Genomic DNA, 26,768 nt, shown 5'->3' with positions numbered 1-26,768 from the left:
ATGTGGACTTGTATTTAATCTGTGCAGCCACCAGAGGGCTCATCCCCTGGAGTCCCAAGGGATCCCATAATCCGTTGGGAGCACAAGTATTTAAGGAGGCTTCACAGGTTGGAGAGGCACTCTGGAGACCTGCAATAAAAGACTAAGGTCACAATTTACTTTGAGCTCACAGTGTTCAGTCTGACTCTTTCTCCATACACAACAGTAACCTTTTATACGGCACCTTATCGAATGCCTTCTGGAAATCCAAATACACCATATCCATTGGTTCCCCCTTATTCACCTTGCTCGTTACATTCTCACAGAACTCTAGCAAATTTGTCAAACATGATTTCCCTTTCATAAAACTGTGCTGACTCTGCTTAATTGAATTATGCTTTTCCAAATGTCCTACGACTACTTCCTTAATAATGGACTCCAGCATTTTCCCAATGACAGATGTTAGGCTAACCGGTCTATAATTTCCTGCTTTCTGTCTGCCTCCTTTTTAAAATAAGGGCGTAACATTTTCGGTTTTCCAAACACTGGGACCGCCCCAGATTCCAGGGAATTTTGGTAGATTACAACCAATGCATCCACTATCTCTGCAGCTACTTCTTTTAGGACCCTAAGATGCAGGCCATCGGGTCCAGGGGACTTTATTCCAGTTCTAATGATATGAGGACCAGTGGATCCTGGAAGCTCTTCAAATCCTTTCTTGTGTAACGTACCTTGGTGATTACCGGAGATTAGATCCAGAATCACCTCTGGCTGTTTGGATGTTCAACAAGCTGAATAAAGACTCAATCTTGCACCATTATACTGTTAATGTCGAAAATCATTCGAAGCATACACACCGATTGTAGTTTGTCCTCTACATTGTTTCCACTTATTACCTGAAACCCCTCAGGGGTGACGCTCTGCTCTTTGTGTATGTCTTGATCTTTCAGAATATTTCCCTGTTTTCCCTCTCCTGTGTCCAGGCCCTCTCCTCTCAGCCCACTCCTGTGCCAATGATTAAACATTATCTTAATTCAATTAGTATCTGTGAGCTCAGTCCACACTGAGCACTCATCAACTCGGCACTCATTTCTTTCTGTGGATCAGTTCCTCATCGATCCAGATTGTCACTCCATCACCTGCATTCTTGTGCTGATCCTTTTCATCGGTCAAATTCCGCAACATAGGACTTGTCACTCAATGTCCTGGTATAACCAGGTCTCTTTGGGGCCGAAATTGCCCCTACCTTAAGGCCTGTTACCACCTCAAATCGGCGGCCGAGCTGCAGAGTGGAGTGGCCGCCGACTTTTTGTGGAGATGCTGCTGTTAGCCCAATTGCCCTCCCGAGGTTTCCCGGCGTTGCCCCGATTCCACCCCCCCCCCCACCGCTCCGCTGTTGCCGATCCGTGGTACATGCGCCCCATTTTGGGCGGGCGGGGTGCAATTTCTAGCCCTTATTGCAATCATCATATACTTTTCCTTCAACTCCTGTTAGCAATTTTGTTGCTAATCTTATGTGTAGTGCTGAGGGAGTGCTGCACTGTCGGAGGTGACGTCTTTCGAATAAGACGTTAAACTGAGGCCCCATCCGCCCTCTCAGGTGGACATAAAGAGTCACACGGGCACTGTATCGAAGAAGAGCAGGGGAGTTCTCCCCGGTGTCCTGGCCAATATCCCTCAAACAACATCACTGAAAACAGATTTTGGTGATTATCACATTGCTGTTTGTGGGAGCTTGCTGTGCGCAAATTGGTTATGGCATTTTCTACATTACAACAGTGACTACACTTCAAAGTTAATTCATTGACTGGAAAGCGCTTTGGGATGTCCTGAGGATGGGAAAGGCACTATATAAATGCAATTTTTTTTTGTTCTGTACCCTCCTTGCCTTATGATGAGTACAACAATATGTTACTGTTCTCTCCCTGTCTCATGACTTCTGTTGCCTTTGCTTCCCTTTTAACAACATTGCATTTACTTTGGACCTAACAATCCCCTGTTCGTGTTTACAGCATTTCTGCCCCTTAATGCAGCATAACAAACTGCCCGGTGTTTTTCGATATTGGCAGCTAGTCTATTTTCCGACTGGTAAAGCTGCAGCCCATCTCTCCATTCATTACAATATTATTCCTTCCCCCTCCAAAATAAAGGAATGGTGTCTGTAAAACAGCAGCAGCCCTTTATAAGCTCCTGACCCGAGAATCCTGCCCATGATCTTGCTGCTCACCCCACATATCCTGTGCAAGCCGTTGGGATGGCTGTAATAAATAGTCGAAGAAGAATAAATTGATTAGCTGACCTTGCAATGTCCAGCAGAGTCAGCATCTTGGCATTATCCCCTATGCACTGGGGCTGCATTTGTGGCCACATGAAGTCTGCTCTCAAATTGTTAAGGGACTGGAGAGTTCCTGAAAGGTGTATGTATCCATCTGTATCTTCCCAATGGTACTCAGCAGTTGATTCTTCCTCTATACGCCCCTAGTTTTGCTCAGAATGGCACCGTTTCTATAACAGACTCACAGTGTACACTGGGCTGCAGTCCTGATGCTTAATGTTTAGATTTTTTTTTCCATTTTAAGTGACTTCCTGGTCTGTGCAGTAATAGCAAACAGCTGATGTGACAGGTAACATTCAAATAAATATAATACTGTAAATCGACTCCTGAGCGGGATAACACACACAGATAGTTACAGGTTTCAGGCCTGTCTTAGATATCCTTCGGGCTCAGTGATGTTGGGCACTCCCGTAGGCAGTCTGAACGTCTTACATTCAGGAGTGCACACATGCTGCCTAATATCTAATCATACAATAGCATAATCCAGGGGCGTAATAACAGAACTTTCTTGTGATCTGGACTGGATATTTTGTGATTAATGGGTGATCTAATTGAGTTTAAGATGATTAAAGGAGTTGATAGGATAGCGAGAAACTGTTTCCACTGGTGAGAAAGTCCAGAACAAGGGGGCATAACCTTAATATTAAAGCCAAGCCGTTCAGGGGTGATGTCAGGAAGCACTTCTTCACACACAGGGTACTGGAAATCTGGAACGCTCTCCCCCAAAAAGATATTGAGGCTGGGCGTCAATTGAAAATTTCAAAACTGTAATTGATAGATTTTTGTTAGGTAAGGGTATTAAAGGATATGGAACCAAGGCAGGTAGTTGGAGTTAAGATACAGATCAGCCATGATCCAATTAAACGGTGGAACAAACTTGAGAGGCTGAATGGCCTCTTACTGCTCCTATGTTCCTAGTGGCAATTGTTAGTTTTTCGTTTTACTCGCTGTACAGGGCTAAACATAATTAAGACTTTTGTCTTTGTTGTCATTAACAGGTCGAAGGTCAGTGCCTGCCTCCTGCAGACTGACCCGAGAAGTCACTACGCAACGAGACTCCCGCCCAAACTACCGGGCATGCACTACAGTGCCGATGAACAGTGCCAGATACTTTTTGGAACCAATGCAACCTTTTGCAAAGATATGGAGGTAATTTTACACAGTGCTCACCTCAACAGCAGCATAATTGTAATTGTGATCTGTGGATACTAGAAGCATGTGTGTGCATGCTGGTCTCCAATCTCCAGTCGTCTCGGTTAACCCTTGCCACTGGACCAAGACCTAGCTCTGTCAAACCCGTGTGGTGGCTGGTGTGCAACGGCCACTACATGTTAAAAAAAAATCCAAGCACAGGAATCTTCCACCCTTCAACATGTAGTTCAGGACCTGGAATATTCGGTCCTTCATTGAAACACCTATGAACTCATCCCTTTTTGGTGTGGAAGCAAGTCATCCTCGATACGAAGGACCGCCTAATACTAATTGTGATTGGTTGGGATTTGATGATAAAAGAGCAAGCTCAGGGAGGAGGAGTGAACCGGCGGGCCAAACAGACCAAGTGATCTTCGGATTATGGTTAAAATTGTGTTTTTAACCAAAGAAAAAATTTGCATTGACATTGTGCATCCTGAGGAGCTTTACCGAGAGGGAGGGGAGAAAACACACAGATAAACAGGATAAACCATCAGTCACCTAACAAAGGTGGCAGAGTCAGGAAAGCTGATGGGTAGCTTGGTTGAAGGGTGGGTTAAATGAGGGTGGAGCAGCGTGCGGCAGCATACCACTGCAGGAGGGCGACGGCTGGGAAGCAGGTCGCTGATTGCAGTACGGGCTGGCACAGCAGGAGGGGCGAAGGAGCGGCAAGAGTTTGTAGAAGGAAGTGACCAGGGCCCAAAAGAGGCGAGGGGCCAGGGGCAGCACGGGCCAGCCCACACTGTGATATGTGTGCGCACTAGGTCCATGCAGCACAGCAGGTCTCCAGTCATCATGGTTAATCCTTGCCACTGGACCAAGACCACCATATGTTAAAAAAATCTAAGCACAGGCATCTTCCACCCTCCAAGATGTAGTTCGGGATCTGGAATATTAGATCCTTCATTGAAACACCTGTGAACTCATCCTTTTTTGGCGTGGAAGCAAGTCATCCTCAACACGTGGGACGGCCTATGATGATGATGAGGAATTTATAGATGGAGAGACAGGGGAGAGTATGAAGAGTCTATGGGCAATTCCAGAACGGGGCTGAAGATTCTGCTTTCAGTCATGGGACAAAGGAAGTATGGGGGCTCCACAAAAGCCCAGAAAGGTGTGAGAGGGGATAGAATCTGGAAGATGTTGTGCAGAAAGAGTGGGGTGAGGCTGAGGAGGATTTGAAGATGATTTATTTTATGTTGGACAATTAGAAATGAAAACGTGGGGGTGATTTTATCCCTCGCTGCCCAGCGGGATAGGCAGTTGGAAAGGAGTAGGTTACTTGTCCACTTGTAACGCAACCCTTCGCACTGCCTCCCAACTTTAACCTTTGGGGTCCCGCAGGCAGATAATATGTACCCCGAAATCAGGCAGGAGCCCCTGGAATTTATGCAGATGGGTGTCCTATTGCGTCGATAGTACCCTGATTGCATTATAATTGGGGACTGAGCAGGGAAACGGCGAGACTGCAGCAGGTCTGAACACAAGAGGTGAGTGTAAAGCGTTTTGTGGGCCAGGAGAGGTAGGACTACTCCTCCTCTGGACTCCACATGGAAAGTCTCCACCTCACACGCCCCCCCCTCACCCACACCCCCCCCCCCACCCCCCGTCACCTGCCCTGCCCCCCGTCAACTGACCTGCCCCCGCCTCACCTGCCGCACCCTGCCCTGCCCCGCCTCACCTGCCCCGCCCCGCCTCACCTGACCTGCCCCGCCTCACCTGTCCCACCCCACCTACCTGCCCCCCCTCACCCGCCCTCACCCCGCCCACCCCATCTCATGCCAGTGCTCTGGGGCTGCTGATGCCTGAAGTTCCAGCCATCCCCTGCTCCTGCGCTGGCCCAGGAGCACCAGGACATTGTGTAAAGGGGCTGATGTTATGAGCTGAGCTCAGTTTAGCACAGGCGCACTCACTCACCCAGCATTCACTCTGAGCTACGGGAACAAGCGCGGCGTTGGTAGAACTGTTTGATATGATGCCGAGTTTCAATTGGTAAATGCGAACCATGAAAGCACGCTCTGTGATTTTGCGAAACAGCAAATGCCGCCGAAGCCGCTACATTTTCAGCAAACTAAAGCCAGGAAACACATGGGCCATATCGGCAGCAGAGGAGACGCATAAAACAGGGGCTTTGTTCTTGCATGAATTTCCTGAAATTTTGACCTGATTCATGTTGAGCTTTTTCTGCGAACACATGGAGCTGATTAAAGAATGTGAAAAAAAACAACGAAGAGCAGATGGAGGCTGAGGCCGGCTCTCCAAAGCTGCCCTTTACTGTACTCTACTGGTGAGGCGGGGGTGGGCACACTTCAACGCTGCTGCCCAATCCTTGCCTGCAAAACTGGGGCAACCGCTGGTCGTAAATCGGATGGTGGGGGGGTGGGCGGGTGGGAGGGGGGATGTCAGAGTTGGGGAGGTGGGGGGGGGAGTGTTGGAGGTGGGGGGTAGTGGTTGGAGTTGGGGGGTTGGTATGGTTGGAGGTGGTGGGGTGGGTGGGGGGGGGGGATGTCAGAGTTGGGGAGGTGGGGGGGGAGTGTTGGAGGTGGGGGGTAGTGGTTGGAGGTGGTGGGGTGGGTGGTGCGGAGGTGGTGGGGTGGTTGGAGGAGGTGGGGGGGTGTAAATAGAGGAGCAACACTATTTCTGGCGCATATTTGCACGTAATCACTCCTCATAATCCAATCCTCCGTCCCCTCAATCATTCTGGTCGCTCTCCTCTGTATCTTTTCAATGGCTGCAGTCCCCTATTTGTACTGTGGCAACCAGAACCGTATACAGCATTCCAAGTGCGGTCGTCCCAACGATTTACAAAGTATCAGGATTACCTCACTATTTCGGCTCAATATTGACCATTTAATACATTCCAACCAATGTTCCCTTTAATTTTTTTTGGGGGGACGGAGGGTATTTAAGTGGCTGCGCGTGCCGTTCACAATACTGCACGTGCATGTTTTCCCCATTTAAAAGTCGGTGAGCTGGCTGTGAGGGAGCTCCAGAGCCCCGCGGCCCGGCGGGTTCAGGGGAACTTTGATCCCAACAACTGATTTCCTTTGAAAATCTCAGCGCGTCAGGCAGCATCTGTGGAGAGAAACAGAGTTAATGTTTCAGGTCTGCGACCCTTCGTCAGAACTGACAACCTGAAACGTTAACTCTCTTTCTCTCTCCACAGATGCTGCTTGACCGTTTTTTATTTCAGATTCCAGGATCCGCAGTATTTTGCTTTTGTATCTGATTTTCTTTACCCACTGCCAACCAGCATTGTTGCGATACTTCAACTGATTGTCAATCAGGAACCCCAGGTCACTTTCATTTTCCATACGCATCAATATCCTTCCATTTAATTAACAGTCACTTCCTGGGTTTTCTGTCCTCGTGTGAAACACATTTCCCTATATTGAACTTCATCGGCCACCTGTCTGCCCAATTCCCAACGATACTCAAATCCTCCTGTCACTTATCCTGTTCAGCTTTGCAATCTACCACCTTTATTAGCTTTGGAACAGCTACAAATGCAGCCACTGTGCTGGTGACAACTCCTGGCTCCAGATCGTGTCTGAAGATGTCCCAGAACAGCCCCTGAGGCACCCTCTGGTAACATTCTCCCAAGCTGATGACAACCCCTGTAGCACTGCCCTTTGGGTTCTATCGGGCAATTAACATATCCATTGTGAAATATTTCCTCTTGATTCCTGCTTTATTTTCAGTACCAGCCTTTCCAGAGGGACTCTAGCAAAGGCCTTACTGAAATCCATGTACATCACATCCACTGCCTTACCTTATCAAACCCCTGTATCACACGCTTAAAGAAAACCAGTAACTTAGATTGGCAAGACCTCCCCTTCATGAACCAACATTAACTATCTTTTGATATTCCTATCCAGATGCTCCATGATTTTATTATTAACAAGGGTTCCCTTAACTTTACCAACAATGGACATCAAACTCACTGCTCTGCTGTTTCTTAGGTCACTTTTGCTATATTGTTTAAAAGTTGGAGTGAGATCTGCCTTTCCGACCCAGGCACCTCTCAAGTATTCCATAATTTCTGGAAGATTTATGCCTGAATTCCTGTAATTTCCTTCCTTATTTCCTTATGGATCCTGGGATGCATCTTATCTGGCCCCGGAGACTTATTCACCTTAAGTTTGCACAGCTGTTTGGCAGCCATGCTGGTAGTGATGTGAACAGTGTCACAACTTGCCTCTACAACACCCTATAGTTCCCATTCCACCAAATAATCACCTGCCTTCCCCTTGGTAAACAAAACTGAGGCAAAAGTGTAGATGTATGAAACGTTGATTTCATCATCATAGGCGGTCCCTTGAAGCGAGGATGACTTGCTTCCGTGCCAAAAAAAGGACAAGTTCACAGGTGTTTCAGTGAAGGACCCGAACTGCATCTTGAAGGGTTGAAGATGCTTCTGCGTGAATTTTTTTAATGTGGGGTGGCCGTTGCACACAGGCTTGACAGAGCTCGGTCTTGGTCCAGTGGCAAGGATCACCCAAGACAACTGGAGACCTGCTCTGCTGCACAGACCTAGTGCGCACACATATTGCAGTGTGGGCTGGTCTGTGCTGCCCCTGGCCCCGAACTCGCGCCTCCCCTAGGCCCCAATCACATCCCTCCACAGTCTCTAGCCGCTCCTTCGCCCCGACCTCGCCGCTCCTGCTGTACCTGCCCACGCTCCAATCACCTACCTGGACCTTCACAGCCGTCGCCCTCCTGCACCAGCTCGCGCTGTACCCTGTAGCAGCATGCCTCCACGCTGCCCATGGCCGCCGCTCGCCGCTCCCTTTATGGCCCCGACCTGCCGCTGATGTTCCCTCGCAGGTCGGGGCCTCCACGCTGCCATGGCCGACACTCGCCGTTCCCTTTATGGCTGTTGATTTATGTATTCACTGGCACACCTTCACCTTCTCTTAAATCCCGTGTCTAGTTCAAATACTCTCTCGCCATTCTGTCTATCCCCTACCCCCTTTTGTTTAGGTGGTCTTGTACAGACTCCTCCTGTCCCACCATTTGAGGAACAAAATCCTGATTTTATTGATCTTATTGAAACGCATAAGATTCTGAGGGGGCTTGACAGGGTTGTTTCCCCTCGTGGAGTAATCTAGAACTAGGGGGCATAGTTTCAGAATAAGGGGTCGCCCATTTAAAATAGAGATGAGGAGAAATTTCTTCTCTCAGAGGGTTGTGAATCTTTGGATTTCTCTGCCCCAGAGAGCTGGGGAGGCTGGGTCATTGAATGTATTTAAGGTGGAGGGGAAGTGGAGCTGAGCCCAAGATCTCACTGAATGGCGGAACAGTTCAAGAGGCCAAATGGCCGACTCCTGCTCCTATTTCCTATGATTTTATTCCCTACACCAAAGCCTTAGCTACACGTTGGTGCCTAATTAACCTCCATCTCTTGACCAGCACAAGGCACAGGTAGTATTTCAGAAAAGACTACTCTCCATTTTCTTCCCTTAAGTTGCAGGAGCTTTCTTTCTATAATTGCTGAAGGAGGCAGACTATAATATAGAGGGTATGAGTTTTCTGCCTGCAAGTCTCCCTCTGAGTTCCTGTCCCCTCTTTATTCACCCAAATATTTGATATTGTTGATTCCTGAACCTCTTGACTGACAATAATTCGCAGCCGTATTTATAATACTCAGTGACGGAGAATGTGAATATAATAACATGTATTTTAAGAGTCAGTGTATAACCCGCTAACAAGTCACTTGCTTTGTACAGCTGGTGTCTGACACACAATCTCACAGAATACTGGTTTCAACCGGTATTAAAGTACCAGGTTATTTCGGAGATGGAACAATTCACTGTAACTGAGGTTGGGATCAAATTTGCATCCTGCATTTCTGTGTGATTCACACACCAAACTGCACAGGATTAGACCTTTTATCAAATTTCACAAGTTTTTTTGAACATAACCTTTTTGCGAATTCTCACCGAAAATTTCTGTGTGTTTGGAAAATTGGGTCCAGCTTCTTTTTCCTTGTTTCCTGAATGTTTTTCAACATCAAAGGATTGGTCTTTCCTTGCAATGTAATTTATTGAGTCCTAGCCTGTAGTCATGTCACAGGAGGCCAAAATCCTTTGGATGAAGCTCTTATAATCTCGCTGTTTCCAGCCAGTTTGATACTCTTGTTTGAATGTTTCAATTTCCTTTCTCAAATTGCCATTTATAAACATCTTTTTGAGTGTGGTCTTGCATTACAACCTTCTGGGAGGTAGTGCATACTCAGATGGCACTGAAGTTGGGTGCCATAGAGTGGTTGAGCACAGGCATGCGCCTGTAATTCTCTAGACAGCAAGCTGAACTTACAAGCCGGGCTGGCAGAGGGAGCAGCAAGTGGAAGTAAGCTGCAATTCTACAAGCAAAGGAGCGATAAAGCTCCTGGTCGTGGCCCAGGGCTGCCTGATGGGCCTCCTAGTATTGAGTTACTATGTGTGTTTGATGTGGGCCTGCCCATCCGCTAGGCTTGTCGATGGTTGACTTTGGGAGGGGACTGAAAGTCCACACCAGGAATGATTTTTATGTCAGCACAATCACTAACCATGTTTGTTCATAGCAGGGCAATCGGCTTGAGTTATCATCGATAAGGGGTTATGGGGAGTGGGCAGGGAAGTGGACCTGAGTCCATGATCGGATCAGCCATGATCATATTAATGGCGGAGCAGGCTTGAGGGGCCGTATGGCCTACTCCTGCTCCTATTTCTTATGATCTTATGTTCTATACATCCCAAAACCAAATGCACAACTCTTGCTGAAAAATGAATGAAACCATCTCTTCCATAATGCAGCCTATGTCAGTTAGTCTGGAATTTCCTGTGAATTTTCACCCAAAGACACACTAAATCGGGCGTAAAGATCATTTCCCAGTGTAAAAGATTGAGAAAATGAGTGTATTATGAGCGTACCTGCTGTACAGTCGAGTTTGCTCAATCTCTTCCTTCCGTTCACACAGTCCTGTGTCTGGACACATCATGGCTCATTATAATGGCTCCACGCTCATGTTAAAAAGCAAATTTCCTGTGAATACACTGGTTCAAAATAGCTGTAAAATTACGCCCAGAATTTTAGGCGCAGCAAGAACAAAGTCACATTTACATAGAAACATAGAAAATAGGTGCAGGAGTAGGCCATTCGGCCCTTCGACCTGCACCACCATTCAATAAGATCATGGCTGATCATTCACCTCAGTACCCCTTTCCTGCTTTCTCTCCATATCCCTTGATCTCTTTAGCCGTATGGGCCATATCTAACTCCCTCTTGAATATATCCAATGAACTGGCATCAACAACTCTCTGCGGTAGGGAATTCCACAGGTTAACAACTCTCTGAGTGAAGATGTTTCTCCCTTATCCTTAAGACTGTGTCCCCTGGTTCTGGACTTCCCCAACATCAGGAACATTCTTCCTGCATCTAACCTGTCCAGTCCCGTCAGAATTTTATATGTTTCTATGAGATCCCTCTCATCCTTCTAAACTCCAGTGAATACAGGCCCAGTTGATCCAGTCTGTCCTCATATGTCAGTCCTGCCATCCCGGGAATCAGTCTGGTGAACCTTCGCTGCACTCCCTCAATAGCAAGAACGTCCTTCCTCAGATTAGGAGACCAAAACTGAACACAATGTTCCAGGTGAGGCCTCACCAAGGTCCTGTGCAACTGCAGTAAGAATCTCCCTGCTCCTATACTCAAATCCCCTAGCTATGAAGTCCAACATACCATTTGCCTTCTTCACCGCCTGCTGTACCTGCATGCCAACTTTCAATGACTGATGCACCATGACACCAGGTCTCGTTGCACCTCCCCTTTTCCTAATCTGCTGCCATTCAGATAATATTCTGCCTTCGTGTTTTTGCCCCCAAAGTGGATAACCTCACATTTATCTACATTATACTGCATCTGCCATGCGTTTGCCCACTCACCTAACCTGTCCAAATCACCCTGCAGCCTCTTAGCGTCCTCCTCACAGCTCACACCGCCACCCAGTTTAGTGTCATCTGCAAACTTGGAGATATTACACTCAATTCCTTCATCTAAATCATTAATGTATATTGTAAATAGCTGGGGTCCCAGCACTGAGCCCTGCAGCTTCCCACTAGTCACTGGCTGCCATTCTGAAAAGGACCCATTCATCCTGGGGATTTATAACGCGATTTAAAAAATCCCGGCTCTGTGTTTTCTGTTTCTTTGGTTAACAACTTTGGCAGAAATAATAGAAAAGCAGATTATAATTTAAATGGAGAAAAATTGCTTCAGTACAGAGGGACCGGGGGGGTCCTTGTGCATGAAACACAAAAAGTTAGTATGCAGCTACAGCAAGTAATCAGGAAGGCAAATGGAATGTTGGCCTTTATTGCAAGGGGGATAGAGTATAAAAACAGAGAAGTCCTGCTACAACTGTGCAAGGCCACACCTAGAGTACTGCATGCAGTTTTGGTCTCTGTGTTTAAGGAAGGATATACTTGCAAGTGAGGCTGTTCAGAGACGGTTCACTCGGTTGATTCCGGAGATGAGAGGGTTGATTTATGAAAATAGGTTATGTAGGTTGGGCCTATACACATGAGAGTTCAGAAGAATGAGAGGTGATCTTATTGAAACATATAATGGGGGGGCTTGACAAGATGGATGCAGAGAGGATATTTCCATTCATGGGGGAAACTAAAACGAGGGGGCATAGTATCAGAATAAGGGGGCACCCATTTAAAACTGAAATGAGGAGGAATTTCTTCTCTCAGAGGGTTGTAAATCTGTGGAGTTCACTGCCCCAGAGAGCTGTGGTGGGTGGGTCTTTGAATATATTTAAGGCGGAGATCGACAGATTTTTGAGCAATAAGGGTAATGGGGAGCGGGCAGGGAAGTGGAGTTGAGGCCAAGATCAGATCAGCCATGATCTTATTAAATGGCGGAGCAGGCTCGAGGGGCCAAATGGCCGACTCCTGCTTCTATTTCTTATGTTCTTGTGTTTAATGCAAATTGGAAAGATTCCACATTTCCCTTTTCTTAAGCATGCTGGGACTAATGTGCATGAATGATGGTTCGATGGCTTGAAACTTCAATTTCATACAAAGAAGGAATATATACTGTGAGTTTGGCACTTTCCTCAGGCACTAATCGATTTACATTCCGGTGTATGCTAATGAGACGGGTAGGAAATTTTGGCGTACGTTGCTGTTGGTAAAATGGGAGTAACAACGGGCGTAATTTCGACGTAACTTAAGGCCCCACAGGAAATCCCAGGCTGTCATCCTTAGCTCCAGAGCTATGTTGGGATAGATTTTATGCTCACACAGCAGTGTTGTGATTGAATTATAGTGCGCGGCAAGTCTGGTATTGGCCCACTCCCTGCATCCCACTTACTCACAACAACCTTGGACCACCTAAACCTTGACCTCTCTATTCATTCATTTTCATAGGCAGTCCCTCGAACGAGAATGACTTGCTTCCACATGAGTTCACAGATGTTTCAATGAAGGACCTGATGTTCCAGTCCTGAACTCCAATTGAAGGGTGGAAGATGCCTGGGCGTGGATTTTTTTTAATGTGTGGTGACCATTGCACACCAGCCACCACACGGGCTTGACAGAGCTAGGCCTTTATCTAGTGGCAAGGATTGAATCAGGACGACTGGAGACCTGCTCTGCTGCACGGACCTAGTGCACACACATATCGCAGTGTGGGCTGGCCCGTGCTGCCCCTGGGCCCCCGGCTCTTCTGGGCCCTGTACCCTCATTCACCGCACCTTTGCCCACGATGTTCCAGGGCCCGGCGCTCCAGTTCTATTTATAGCCCCGACCTGCGCTGGTGTTCTCACACAGGTCGGGGCGGCCTCCAATGTTCCAGGGCCGTACTATAGACTTGCTATTTGATGTGTTTGATAATTACTATTTATTTAATTAATAGATTTAGTCTGGACTGTGTGACAATATCTGCTACTTGGTAGAGAATTGAGTAGCCTTGTACAAGATGACTTGAAACCCCATCTGCAGATTGCGGAAGTGTGAGCTCTCATGTTGCATCTCTGGAAAGATGGATTATAGAAACGAGCACAGCTTTTGAGCTGTAGGGGACACAAGTCTACGCATGAGAACAGCTGTTAAACTGCTGAGTGAGGTGACATTGCAACCCGAAAGCTGTAAAACCAACGTTCAAAGAATTAGGGTTACTCTTCTCCCAGTAAGTAATCTGCATTTGTACAGTGCTCCTACATAACAGAAACATTTCAGAGTAATGAGGGCAGAATGGGCCCAAATACCATCATTAAGGAGGAGGAGAAGAAACAGTAGTGTTTGCAGCTGAGGAGGATAAGACAAGGCAGAAGACACCAGCTCGCAGGGACTACTCTTGACCACGTGTCTATAGGCAGCTCAAGTCCTTCGAGGAGCACTCTGAGGAACTCTATGTTTGAAGGTTGAGATTGCCCTTGACTGACATTGCACCTCTCTGCCATCTTCTTTGCAATGATCTTTAGCCTGGCTTCACTGCCAGAACTGTTATGTTTGTGTTGCAATGAATGTGACCACTGCTTTGATTTGGTTTTTTTTGGCACTGGATCCTTTTGAGGTGGCACAGTGGTTCCGTGCAACATCAGCCAGGGCGCGGCCATGGCAACGACTCGGCAAGTCGTGGACCGTGATGTTCAACAGGGCCGCTGAGTTCTCTCACCTTGGCGCACGCAGAGGGAGAGAGCCAGTGAGTTCGACCACCTTGCTGGATTCCCCAGGGTGGCACAGATGGAACACACGTGGCACTGAAGGCACCAAAGGAAGATCTGCTGACATTGGTGACAAGGGAGGGGTCCATTCACTAAATGCTCAGATTGTCTATGATGCCAACCACAAGATCTTGCCAATGAATGCCAGGCAAGCCGACAGCTGCCACCATGCTTTCATTCTCTGCCGCATGACACTAGAGGAAAGACATCAATTCGAGTTTGCTGCTGATGAGCCAGAGCTGTGCGAGGAATGGGAGTCACGGGCCCAGGAGTAGCAGTCTGTTCAAACCCTCCCCTTGAAAAATGATTTCACTGTCCATGAACACCAATCATCAGTGTAAATTGTACAGTCATCAACAAACAGGTTCTCCATCTTAAACTAACAACCGTCGCACCTGTACTCACGCCCTGATTCTCCTTGCGGGCCAGGCACCACTTCCTTTCCTCATCTGTTGCTACTTCTAATTCTCACCTTGGGGCCAGGCTTGCTCCACAAAGAACATTGATATAGCGTCTTTCACGACCACAGGACATCCCAAAGCGCTTTACAGCCAATGAAGTACTTTTGAAATGTAATAATGTAGTAATGTAGAAAACACAGCAGCTAATTTGTGCACAGTAAATTCCCACAAACAGCAATTTGAACCAATCATCTGTTTTTAGGTGATGTTTGAGGGATAAGTATTGGCCAGGACGCCGGCAAGAACTCCCCTGCTCTTTATAGAAATAGTGCGGTGGGATCTTTTACGTCGACCTGAGAGAGCAGACAGGGCCTGGGTTTAACGTCTCATCTGAAAGATGTCACCACCGACAGTGCAGCGCTCCCTCAGCACTGCACTGGAATGTCAGCCTGGATTTTATGCTCGCGTCCCTGTAGTGGGACTTGAACCCGTGACCATTCTGATTCTGAGGTGAGGGTGCTGCCCAGTGAGCCACGGCTGACACTGGGACGGAGGTGGCCCTCAGCTCCGAGCAGCTGGCTCCTGATTGTGTGATGCTGCTGACTGTGTCTCTTGAGGGAGTTGCGGGCAGCTGGGTCCCGCCCGCCACCCTCTGCAGGCAGTGCCGAGAGGGACTGACGGATTCCTGCGTACTGCAGTCGTGAGAGACGGCGGGTTCAGGCACAAGGTCTTCAACCACTGCCACCCCCCGAGGCCTGGATCTGCAACTCCACTGAACAGCGGGCCTAATGGCCACGATCAGATCTGTCCAGCCGTGAGACTGGCCGATGTCCGGAAGCTGCATTCAATGCTGCGCTCCGCTGCGTCCCCAATTGTCCTTTGAGCTCCAGTTTGTGGTTCCACAAACGTGGAGGCACCGACTGGTTCTTGGCTGGCTCTTATCTGGGGCTCTTTAGCAGATGACAGTCTCTGCTGAGAAGACAAAGGGGCTGAAATTGATCAAAGGCAAGTTCCACCCATTTACCGTTGGAAAGGCCGCCAAGATCCTGACGGTACTTTGGGCAGAAATTTGGTCAAAAAAAGAGAAAAGTGCCCTGTAACAAAAATGGGCGTTACACGCCGATTCGGGCGGTAGGTGGGATTCTGGGCGGCAAATGCCATGCTGGAGAAAGTAACGCTGAGGCTGCAGTTGGGCCCAGGGAGGGGGGAACGCACAAAAAAAAATGTTCAAAAAAAATGTAAAAAAAGAAACATCACAGAACCCTCAGAGGAGACTTTCACACACAATCGCTGCAAAAGAAGTAAAGAAAAAATTTCACTTAGCTTTTCTTGCAGGTCTTCATACCGACCACCTAGGTAACACCTGCTCCCACACAGTGGTCTTTGCTCCTGCAGGAGCGGAGGACCGCTCGGATAACTCTTGGGTGGGAGGACTTTTTTCGGCATTGCATGCCAGCGGACGCTCCCCAGCAGTCCTTTCAAACCGCCGGCGTGAGGGCCTCACAGAGGGGGGGAATGCCGAAAAAACGGGGCAACTCAGCGGCAGTCGGCGGCAGAACCATCAGTTTCGGGCCCAAAATTCCCAAGATGTAGCAAACGTGAGATGCAGACTCAATATCATCATCATAGGAAGTTCCTCGAAATCGAGGAAGACTTGCTTCCACTCTTAGAATAAGTCCTTAGGTGGCTGAACAGTCCAATATGAGAGCCACAGACTCTGTCACAGGTGGGACAGACAGTCGTTGAGGGAAGGGGTGGGTGGGACTGGTTTGCCGCATGCTCCTTCTGCTGCCTGCGCTTGATTTCTGCATGCTCTTGGCGACGAAACTCGAGGTGCTCAGCGCCCTCCCGGATGCACTTCCTTCACTTAGGGCGGTCTTTGGCCAGGGACTCCAGGTCTCTGTTGGAATGTTGCACTTTATCAGGGAGGCTTTGAGGGTGTCCTTGTAAAGTTTCCTCTGTCCACCTTTGGCTCGTTTGCCATGAAAGAGTTTTGAGTAGAGCGCTTGCGTTGGGAGTCTCGTGTCTGGCATGTGAACTGTGTGGCCTGCCCAGCGGAGCTGATCAAGTGTGGTCAGTGCTTCAATGCTGGGGATGTTGGCCTGGTCGAGGACACGAATGTTGGTGCATCTGTCCTCCCAGGAGATTTGTAGGATCTTGCAGCGGCATCATTGGTGGTATTTCTCCAGCAACTTGAGGTGTCTACTGTATATGGTCCACGTCTCTGAGCCATACAGTCAATGTCAATAATCACACCTGCGAATCGCCGCACATCTTGGCAGATTGTCCTCAGAGTTTGTATGTATAATGTTCCTCAAAATGAGGTGAGTGACCCTGAGCTTCAGCTGTAAGTTATCAACAACTTTCTCTTCAGTCTTCGCAGGCGGCGAGACTTCCTGAACCTCACTGTGTACATTCCCCTGCATAGAACTCCCTGGCCTGATGCCTTGGAAAGGGGCAGCAACTATCTTGGGTGAATGGGTGGGGTCGGGAAAAGTCCAGACGGTGTGGAATCAGTCTGCTGGCTCTGTGCCGTGGTTGGCTGTCTGCTCTCCTCCAGAACCACTACTTTCTGTCTCCATTGCTGAGAATGGGCTCTGGTTCACCGCCTCTTCTTCAGAGTCCTCCTCTGCTATTGCAAGTCGCCATGGCTGCAGTGCATCTGCAGGAAAGGACAGGAGAAGGTGAGGAGGGGTAACTTGCTACAGCTTGGGATGAAGGCAGGATGGAAGGTTGAGTGAGCGTGGTTATGCCGGGCCGGGAGCGTGGCTGTTGAATTGCTCGGCTGTCATTACCAATATTCTGCCAACCCCAGTATCGCCTGTAGCGATGGGGCAGTGCATGGCCAGAATGTCCCTGGCTTTCTGCTGGTAGGGGGCTCAGGGATCTATGCCTCTGCTGGTGCTGAGCATCTTCTAGGCATTCCATCGCCCACCTCTCCTGTCATCATAGGCACTACCTCGAAACGAGGATGACTTGCTTCCATGCCAAAAAAGGATGAGTTCACAGGTGTTTCAATGAAGGACCTAATATTCCAGGTCCTGAACTACATAGTGTAGGGCGGAAGATGCCTGTGTATGAATTTTCTTAACGTGTGGTGGCCGTTGCACACCAGCCACCACTCCTGTAACAAGGTAAGGAAATGAGGGCTAAGTTCACAGTTAAGGAGTGCGTGATGAGCGTAAATGGGGAGCAGAGGTGAAGGAGGAGTGGGTCGCAGAGGGAGGAATGTGTTTTGGGATCATGCAGGGCAGTTGTGCTGTGTTAGGGATGGTGTGTGACCATAGTGCAAGATAGGAAGTTGGTGCCCTGAAGCAGGGTGGAAAGTAAAGGTTTAGCAGTGTGAGTGCTTCCCCGTTCTCAGCCAGGAGTGGGGTGGGGCCTTGGGAGTTTGGACCGTAGGTGGCCTTGACTGCAGTGAAGAATCCTCGCATATCGTGACTGTCGGCCAGTTGTTGTATATCCTGTGCTTTCTCCATCCACCACCTGTTCTTTAGGTCCCGCGTTTTTTGTTGGACCTCAGCCTTGGGCTGTCTGTAACGTTGTTTTGTAGCTCCCGAGTTGGGTACACCGGGAGCTGTCAGGACTTCAAGGACATCGAGGCTGCCAGGGCCCGATGGAAGGAGCACTTTGAAGATCTCCTCAATCGAAACTCTGCCTTTGACTCGAGTATTCTCGACTCCATCCCGAGCATGCGACCCGCCACCAACTCAGTGAAACTCCAACGTTGCATGAGGTAGGCAGAGCCATAAAACAGCTCAAGAGTAACAAGGCTAAGAGTGCGGATGGAATCCCTGCTGTCCGAGTTTGCCAAGCCTTTGCTTATAACTCATTGTTCAGACACGAGGGGTCAGCCTCAGGGTCCTTCATATTGATTAGACAAAGCAAATTGGCCAGGGTAGCTTTGAGGAAGAGTTCATAGAGTGTATAAGAACTTAAGAAATAGGAGCAGGAGTAGGCCATACGGCCCCTCGAGCCTGCTCCGCCATTCAATAAGATCATGGCTGATCTGGTCATAGACTCAGCTCCACTTCCCCGCCCGCTCCCCATAACCCCTTATCCCCTTATCGTTCAAGAAACTGTCTATTTCTGTCTTAAATTTATTCAGTGTCCCAGCTTCCACAGCTCTCCGAGGCAGCGAATTCCACAGATTCACAACCCTCTGAGAGAAGAAATTTTTCCTCATCTCAGTTTTAAATGGGCAGCCCCTTATTCTAAGATCATGCCCTCTAGTTCTAGTCTTCCCCATTAGTGGAAACATTCTCTCTGCATCCACCTTGTCAAGTCTCCTCATAATCTTATACGTTTCGATAAGATCACCTCTCATCTGAATTCCAATGAGTAGAGGCCCAACCTACTCAACCTTTCCTCATAAGTCAACCCCGTCATCTCCGGAATCAACCAAGTGAACCTTCTCTAAACTGCCTCCAAAGCAAGTATATCCTTTCGTAAATATGGAAACCAAAACTGCATGCAGTATTCCAGGTGTGGCCTCACCAATACCCTGTATAGCTGTAGCAAGACGTCCCTGCTTTTATACTCCACCCCTTTTGCAATAAAGGCCAAGATTCCATTGGCCTTCCTGATCACTTGCTGTACCTGCATACCATCCTTTTATGTTTCACGCACAAGTACCCCCAGGTCCCGCTGTACGGCAGCACTTTGCATTCTTTCTCTATTTAATAATATCTTGCTCTTTGATTTTTTTCTGCCAAAGTGCATGACCTCATACTTTCCAACATTATACCCCATCTGCCAAATTTTTGCCCACTCACTTAGCCTGTCTATGTCCTTTTGCAGATTTTTTGTGTCCCCCTCACACATTGCTTTTCCTCCCATCTTTGTATCGTCAGCAAACTTGGCAACGTTACACTCAGTCCCTTCTTCCAAGTCGTTAATATAGATTGTAAATAGTTGGTATCCAGGATAGTTTCCTTGAACAGTGAGTTGCAGAACCAACCAGAGAGAAGGCTATCTTTGATCTGGTACTGAGTAATGAGACAGGATTAATAAACGATCTCCTAGTAAAGGATTCTCTAGGAAAGAGTGATCATAACATGGTTGAATTTCAAATTCAGTTGGAGGGTGAGAAAGTTGGATCTCAAACCAGTGTCCTATGCTTAAATAAAGGAGACTACAAAGGTATGAAGGCAGAGTTGGCTAAAGTGGACTGGGAAAATAGATTAAAGTATGGGACAGTTGATGAGCAGTGACAGACATTTAAGGAGATAGTTCATAACTCTCAACAAAAATATATCCCAATGAGAAGGAAAGACGGTAAGAAAAGGGATAACCATCTGTGGCTAAATAAGGAAATAAGGGATGGTATCAAATTGAAAACAAGGGCATACAAAGTGGCCAAGACGAGTGGGAAGTCAGAGGATTGGGAAACTTTGAAATGCCAACAAAGAACGACTAAAAAAATAAGAGAGAGGGAAAATAGATTATGAAAGTAAACTAGCACAAAATATAACAACAGATAGTAAGATTTCTACAGGTACATAATAAGGAAAAGAGTGGCTCAAGTAAATGTTGGTCCCTTAGAGGATGAGACTGGGGAATCAATAATGGGGAACAGGGAAATGGCAGAGACTTTGAACAAATATTTTGTATCGGTCTTCACGGTAGAAGACACTAAAAACATCCCAATAATGGATAATAAAGGGGCGATACGGAGGGAGGAACTTAATACAATCGCTATCACTAAAGAAGTAGTATTCGGTAAAAGAATGGGACTAAAGGCGGACAAGCCCCCTGAACCTGATGGCTTGCATCCTAGGGTCTAAAAGAAGTGGCTACAGAGATAGTGGATGCATTGGTTGTAATCTACCAACATTCCCTGGATTCTGGAGAGGTCCCAGTGGATTGGAAAACTGCAAATGTAATGTCCCTATTTAAAAAAGGAGGCAGACAGAAAGCAGGAAACTATAGACCAGTTAGCCTAACATCTGTTGTTGGGAAAATGCTGGAGTCCATTATTAAGGAAGCAATAGCAGGACATTTGGAAAAGCATAATTCAATCAAGCAGAGTCAGCATGGTTTTATGAAAGGGAAATCATGTTTAACAAATTTGCTGGAGTTCTTTGAGATGTAACGAGTAGGGTGGGTAAGGGGGAACCAGTGGATGTGTGTATTTGGATTTCCAGAAGGCATTCGATAAGGTGCCACGTAAAAGGTTACTGTACAAGTTCACGGGGTTGGGGGTAATATATTAGCATGGATAGAGGATTGGCTAACTAACAGAAAACAGAGAGTCGGGATAAATGGGTCATTTTCCGGTTGGCAAACAGTGACGAGTGGGGTACTGCAGGGATCGGTGCTGGGGCCTCAACTATTTACTCGTACACTCATAATAAAGGCGGAAACTGAATACTGTGGACAATGAGCAAGTGTGACCTTAGCTGCTTTAATAAGATTCCAGAGTGCAGGTACCTCGTGGGTGGCCTGCTTATATACTGTGCTCCAAAGGATGCTGGGATCCCTTGGAATTCCCAACAGGTGGGCCCTCTGGTGGTCAGGTGTGACGCAGGTTACAAGGGGTTAAATACATAACATCACTTCCCCGTGAAGCCAACAGTACACTTCTTTACAAGGTGAGACGATCTGAGGCTTTATGCTCCCTTGTCGATCGTCTCGGTACAAATGCTGGTGTGGGTGGGTTGGTCAGTTCTACACTGGGCTGTTGGGCAGCCGGCTTTGCCGGGCTGCTGGGGATGATGAGTTTGGTTTCGTGGTCAACCATGATGTCAGTTGCACTTGTGTGTGTGTTGGAGGGTCAAAGTTGGTGGTGTCCTCTTCGGGTCGTTCGTAGCTGTTGGTGAACCGTAATTCGATTTGGTCCAATGTTTTCTGTGCATTTGTCCACTGGCCAATTTGACCTGAAACACCCTACTCCCCTCTTTGGCTGTGACCATGCCAGCGAGCCATTTGGAACCATGTCCATAATTGAGCACAAACACAGGATCATTGATCTCAATATCGCATGACAAATTTGCGCGGTCATGGTAGACACTTTGTTGATGCCGCTTGCCCTCCACGTAATCATGGAGATCAGGGTGGACAAGAGAGAGCCTTGTTTTATGCACCCTTTTCATGAGCAGCTTGCCTGGGGGAACCCCGGTGAGTGAGTGGGGTCTGGTGCGGTAGCTGGGCAGCACTCGGGACAAGCAGGTCTGCAGGGAGCATTCCGACACACGTTTCAAGCTTTGCTTGATGGTCTGAACTGCCCGTTCTGCCTGGCCATTGGATATGGGCTTAAACGGGGCAGATGTGATGAATTTGATCCCGTTGCGGGTCTTGAATTCAACCCTGGTGAAGCACGGCTCGTTGTTGCTGACTAGGACAGCGGGCAAGCCGTGCACAGCAAACATGGCTCGTAGGCTTTTAATGGTGGCCGTGGACGTGCTTACAGACATTGCACATTCAATCCATTTTGTGTAAGCGTTCACAACAACCAAAAACATTTTGCCTAGAAATGGGCCCGCATAGTCTACATGGATTCTCGACTATGGTTTTGAGGGCCACGACCACAAACTTAGTGGTGCCTCTCTGGTTGCATTGCTCAGCTGAGAGCAAGTGTTGCACTGGCGCACGCATGACTCTAAATCTGAGTCGATGCCGAGCCACCACACATGGGATCTGGCTATGGCTTTCATCATTACGATGCCTGGGTGGGTGCTGTGCAGTTCACATATGAATGTGTCTCTGCCTTTCTTGGGCAAGACCATGCGATTTTCCCACAATAGACAGTGCGCCTGCAGGGACAACTCATCTTTGCGTCTGTGGAATGGCTTAATCGCCTCCTGCACCTCCACTGGGACATCGGACCAGCTCCCATGGAGGACACAGTTTTTTACCAAGGACAGTAAAGGATCCTGGCTGGTCCAAGTCCTGATCTGGTGGACTGTAACGGGGGACTTCTTGTTCTCGAATGCCTCCATGACCATGAGCAAGCCCGTTGGCTGTGCCGTTTCCACCCCTGGTGGTGTTCAATGGCAGCCGATTGAGAGCATCTACGCAGTTCTCTGTGCCCGGTCTGTGGCGGATTACATAGTTGTATGCCGACAGTATGAGCGTTTGGATGCGGGCAGAGGCATTGGTATTAATCCCTTTGCTCTCAGAAAACAGCGATATGAGCGGCTTGTGGTCAGTTTCAAGCTCAAACTTGAGGCAAACTAAGTACTGGTGCACTTTTTTTTAATCCTGTTGACACACGCCAGAGCCTCTTGCTGTAGGCTCTTTCGGCCTTGGACAAACTCCTGGACGCATAAGCGACCGGTTGCAAAATCTCCGATTCATTATCATGTTGTAACACACACCCAACCCCCCGTATGACGACGCATCGCAAGCTAGCACTAATCGTTTACAATGGTTGTACAGGACAAGCAGTTTGTTAGAACACAACAGATTTCTGGCTTTCTTAAAGGCAGCCACTTGTGAATTCCTCCAAACCCAGTCATCTCCTTTGCGGAGTAGCGCATGTAGGGGTTCTAGCAGGGTGCTTAACCCAGGTAGGAAATTAGCGAAATAGTTAAGGAGTCCCAGGAACGACCGGAGCTCCGTCACGTTTTGCGGTCGCGGCGCGTTCTTGACGGCCTCCGTTTTGGCGTCAGTGGGTCTGATGCCATCTGCTGCGATTCTCCTTCCTAAGAACTCGATGTCCTGTGCCAGGGAAACACACTTCGAGCGTTTCAACCTGAGCCCCACGCGATCCAACCGATTAAGAACCTCCTCCAGATTCTTCAAGTGCTCCATGGTGTCCCGAACTGTAACCGATGTGTCGTCCTGGAAGACCACTGTGCAAGGAACCGACTTTAGCAGGCTCTCCATGTTCCTTTGAAAAATAGCCGCGGCCGATCGAATCCCAAACGGGCATCGATTGTAGACGAACAGACCTTTGTGCATGTTAATGCAGGTGAGGCCTTTCGAAGACTCCTCCAGGTCTTGCGTCATGTAGGCCGAGGTCAGGTCCAGCTTGGTGAACGTCTTCCCTCCAGCCAGGGTGGCAAATAGGTCATCTGCCTTGGGTAACGGGTACTGGTTCTGTGGCGAAAAACGGTTAATCATTACTTTATAGTCCCCACAAATTCTAACTATGCCGTCCTCCTTGAGTACCGGGACAATCGGACTGGCCCAGTCGTTGAATTCCAACGGCGCGATAATGCCTTCACGTTGCAGCCTGTCCACTGTCTACTTTTTCACGCATAATGTACGGTACCACCTGAGCCTTGTGGTGGATGGGTCGCGTACCGGGAACCAAATCGATCTGCACTTTCTACCCCGAGAAGCTTCCAATGCCTGGCTCGAACAATGATGGGAACTTGCTCAGAACCTGGGTACATGAGGCGTCGTCGACAGACGAAAGCACTTGGATGTCGTCCCAGTTCCAGCGGATTTTTCCCAGCCAGCTTCTGCCAAACAACGTGGGGCCATCCCCTGGTACAATCCACAGCGGGAGTTCATGTACTGCTCCGTCATAGGAGACTTTGACTTCTGCACTGCCAATTACAAGGATTAGTTCCTTGGTGTAAGTCCTTAGTTTGGTGTAAATGAGGCTGAGCTTGGGCCTGTGTGCCTTTTTGCCCCACAGCCTGTCAAAGGCCTTTTTACTCATTATGGACGGACATGCCCCCGTGTCCAACTCCATAGATACTGGAATACTGTTCAGTTCAACTTTCAACATTATTAGTGGACATTTCATAGTGAATGTGTGTACCCCGTACACGTCTGCCTCCTTAGTACAGTGGATCGATCTTCCTCTGCAACGTAGTGGTTTGCAGGGATTACAGGGTTTGCAACTCGCCTGCATATTCGTTGGAGGTGTCTCATTGTTCTGCAACCATTGCACGCAAAGTGCTTAAAGCGGCATTGATGGGGGCGATGATCACCACAGCGCCAACAGGGTGTTAACTGCCTCACATTAACAATTGATGGTGGACTCTGGGTTATCTGAGGTCGGGCCGCAGCAGCCGGCGTGTACATTCTGCCATGTACATTTCTGCTCGAGATCGACGTTACTTTATGCACAGTATTGGCTGAAACTTCATTCTTCTGCAAAATCTGCTTGGTGTTGTCGCTGGTGGACATAAATGCCTGGGCTATCGTTATGGCTTTACTTAGGATTCGGAGTTTCTACCGTCAACAGATTGCGAAGGATTGTCTCATGTCCAGTGCCCAGCACAAAAAAGTCTCTGAGCATTTGTTCTAGGAATCCCCCAAATTCTCAATGTTCTGCGAGGCGCCTTAGTTTGGCCACGCAGCTCGCCACTTCCTGGCCCTCCGATCATTGACACGTGTAGAACCGATATCTCGCCATCAAAACACTTTCCTGAGGATTTAGGTGCTCTCAGATCAGCGTACATAATTCTTCGTAGGATTTCTCTGTTGGTTTTGCCGGAGATTCTTCATGAGGCCATAGGTTGTTGCCCCACAGACAGTTAGGTGGATCGCCCTTCGTTTGGTCGCGTTCTCGTCCCCTTCTAGCTCGTTGGCCATGAAGTGTTGGTCAAGTCTCTCCACGAAGGCCTCCCAATCGTCCCCTTCTGAGAACTTCTCCAGAATGCCGACTGTTCTTTGCATTTTCGCACGGTTGTTTGTTACCTCGTCACCAATTGGTACATTCACAATAACGGTGGAAACTGAGTGCTGTGTACAATGAACAAGTGTGACCTTAGCTCCTTGGATAAGATTCCAGAGTGCAGATACTTCGTGGGTGGGCTGCTTATATACTGTGCTCCCAAGGGACTCCAACAGGTGGGCCCTCTGGTGGTCAGGTGTCATGCAGGTTACAAAGGGTTAAATACATAACATTTACAATCTATATTAATGACTTGGATGAAGGGTCCAAGTGTAATGTAGCTAAGTTTGTGGATGATACAAAGATGATTGGGAAAGCAAATTGTGAGGAGGACACCAAAAAATCTGCAAAGGGATATAGACAGGTTAAATGAGTGGGCAAAAAATTGGCAGATGGAGTATAGTGTGGGAAAATGTGAGGTTATCCACTTTGGCGGAAAAAATAGAAAAGCAAATTATAATTTAAATGGAGAAAAATTGTGAAGTGCTGCAGTACAGAGGGACCTGGGGGTTCTTGTGCATGAACCACAAAAAGTGAGTATATAGGTACAGCAAGTAATCAGGAAGGCAAATGGAATGTTGGCTTTGATTGCAAGGGGGATGGAGAAATCCTGCTACAATTGTGCAGTGTATTGGTGAGGTCACACCTAGAGTACTGTGTACAGTTTTTGTTATGTTCAGAATAACTCCACAAGACTGTATATTGTAAGCCCAAACTGTTGTGACCTTGGTCTCTTTAATATAACTCCAGCGTGAGGAAGCAGCATGGTACACTACCTTTTATACCTGCTTGCCCAAGGTGTGCAGGTGACCCTTGGGTCTCCCACAGGTGCGCCCCCTGGTGGCAAGTCTTACACATTGGTAATGTTTACATACATAACATCATTCTCTCCCCCCGTCCCCCCCAAAGTCCTATGTACAAGTTATTTACGAGTTGAGGCGATCCGGGGCTCTGCGTTCCCGGGTTGATCAACTGAGTTGAAGTCCTGGCATGGGTGAGTCGGTCGGATCATTGCTGCACTGCGGTGTGGCTGGTCTGATCGGACTGTCAGGCATGTTGGGTTCATCCTCGTGGTTGACAGCGAGATCGATTGCTGGTTGGGTGTGTGTGGGTGGGTCAATGATGGTAATGTCCTCTTCAAACTGTTCTTGGTTGTCAGTGAATCGCAGTTTGGCCTGATCCAAGTGCTTTCTGCACGTTTGTCCAGTCAAACGTTTGACACCAAACACACTCTTCACCTCCTTGGCTAACACAGTACCAGCAACCCATTTGGGACCATGACCGTAATTAAGAACAAACACAGAGTCATTAACCTCAATGTCATGCGATACAGCCATGCGATCGTGGTACACGTTATGCCGGTGACGCCGGGTTTCTACATTATCATTGGGATCCGGGTGGACTAAAGAGAGCTTGGTTTTGAGTGCTCTCTTCATTAGTAATTCTGCAGCGGGAACCCTGGTAAGTGAGTGGGGTCGTGTGCGGTAGCTGAGCAGAATTCGAGATAACCGGGTCTGCAAGGAACCGTCCGTCACGTGTTTCAAGCTCTGCTTGATGGTTTGGACAGCCCGT

General features: G+C 48.1%; 1 protein-coding gene across 2 annotated transcripts in view; it reads left to right on the top strand.

The window, feature by feature from the left end:
• Positions 1 to 26,768, top strand: part of adamts17 (ADAM metallopeptidase with thrombospondin type 1 motif, 17) — an 823,747-nt gene that overhangs the window by 356,492 nt on the left and 440,487 nt on the right. For both annotated transcript variants that reach the window (XR_011587458.1, XM_070858706.1), the window contains exon 9: positions 3,313 to 3,463. Coding sequence is in view for 1 of the 2 variants with exons in the window: in XM_070858706.1 (XP_070714807.1) it covers positions 3,313 to 3,463 (151 nt within the window). In the remaining variant the exon portion in view is untranslated. The remainder of the gene's footprint in view (positions 1 to 3,312; positions 3,464 to 26,768) is intronic.

The sequence above is a fragment of the Pristiophorus japonicus genome, chromosome 17 (genome assembly GCF_044704955.1).
Source record: "Pristiophorus japonicus isolate sPriJap1 chromosome 17, sPriJap1.hap1, whole genome shotgun sequence".
NCBI classification, from domain to species: domain Eukaryota; kingdom Metazoa; phylum Chordata; class Chondrichthyes; family Pristiophoridae; genus Pristiophorus; species Pristiophorus japonicus.
Note: the sequence above shows the minus strand (reverse complement) of the source record. Positions and strands in the feature narration are given on the sequence as shown.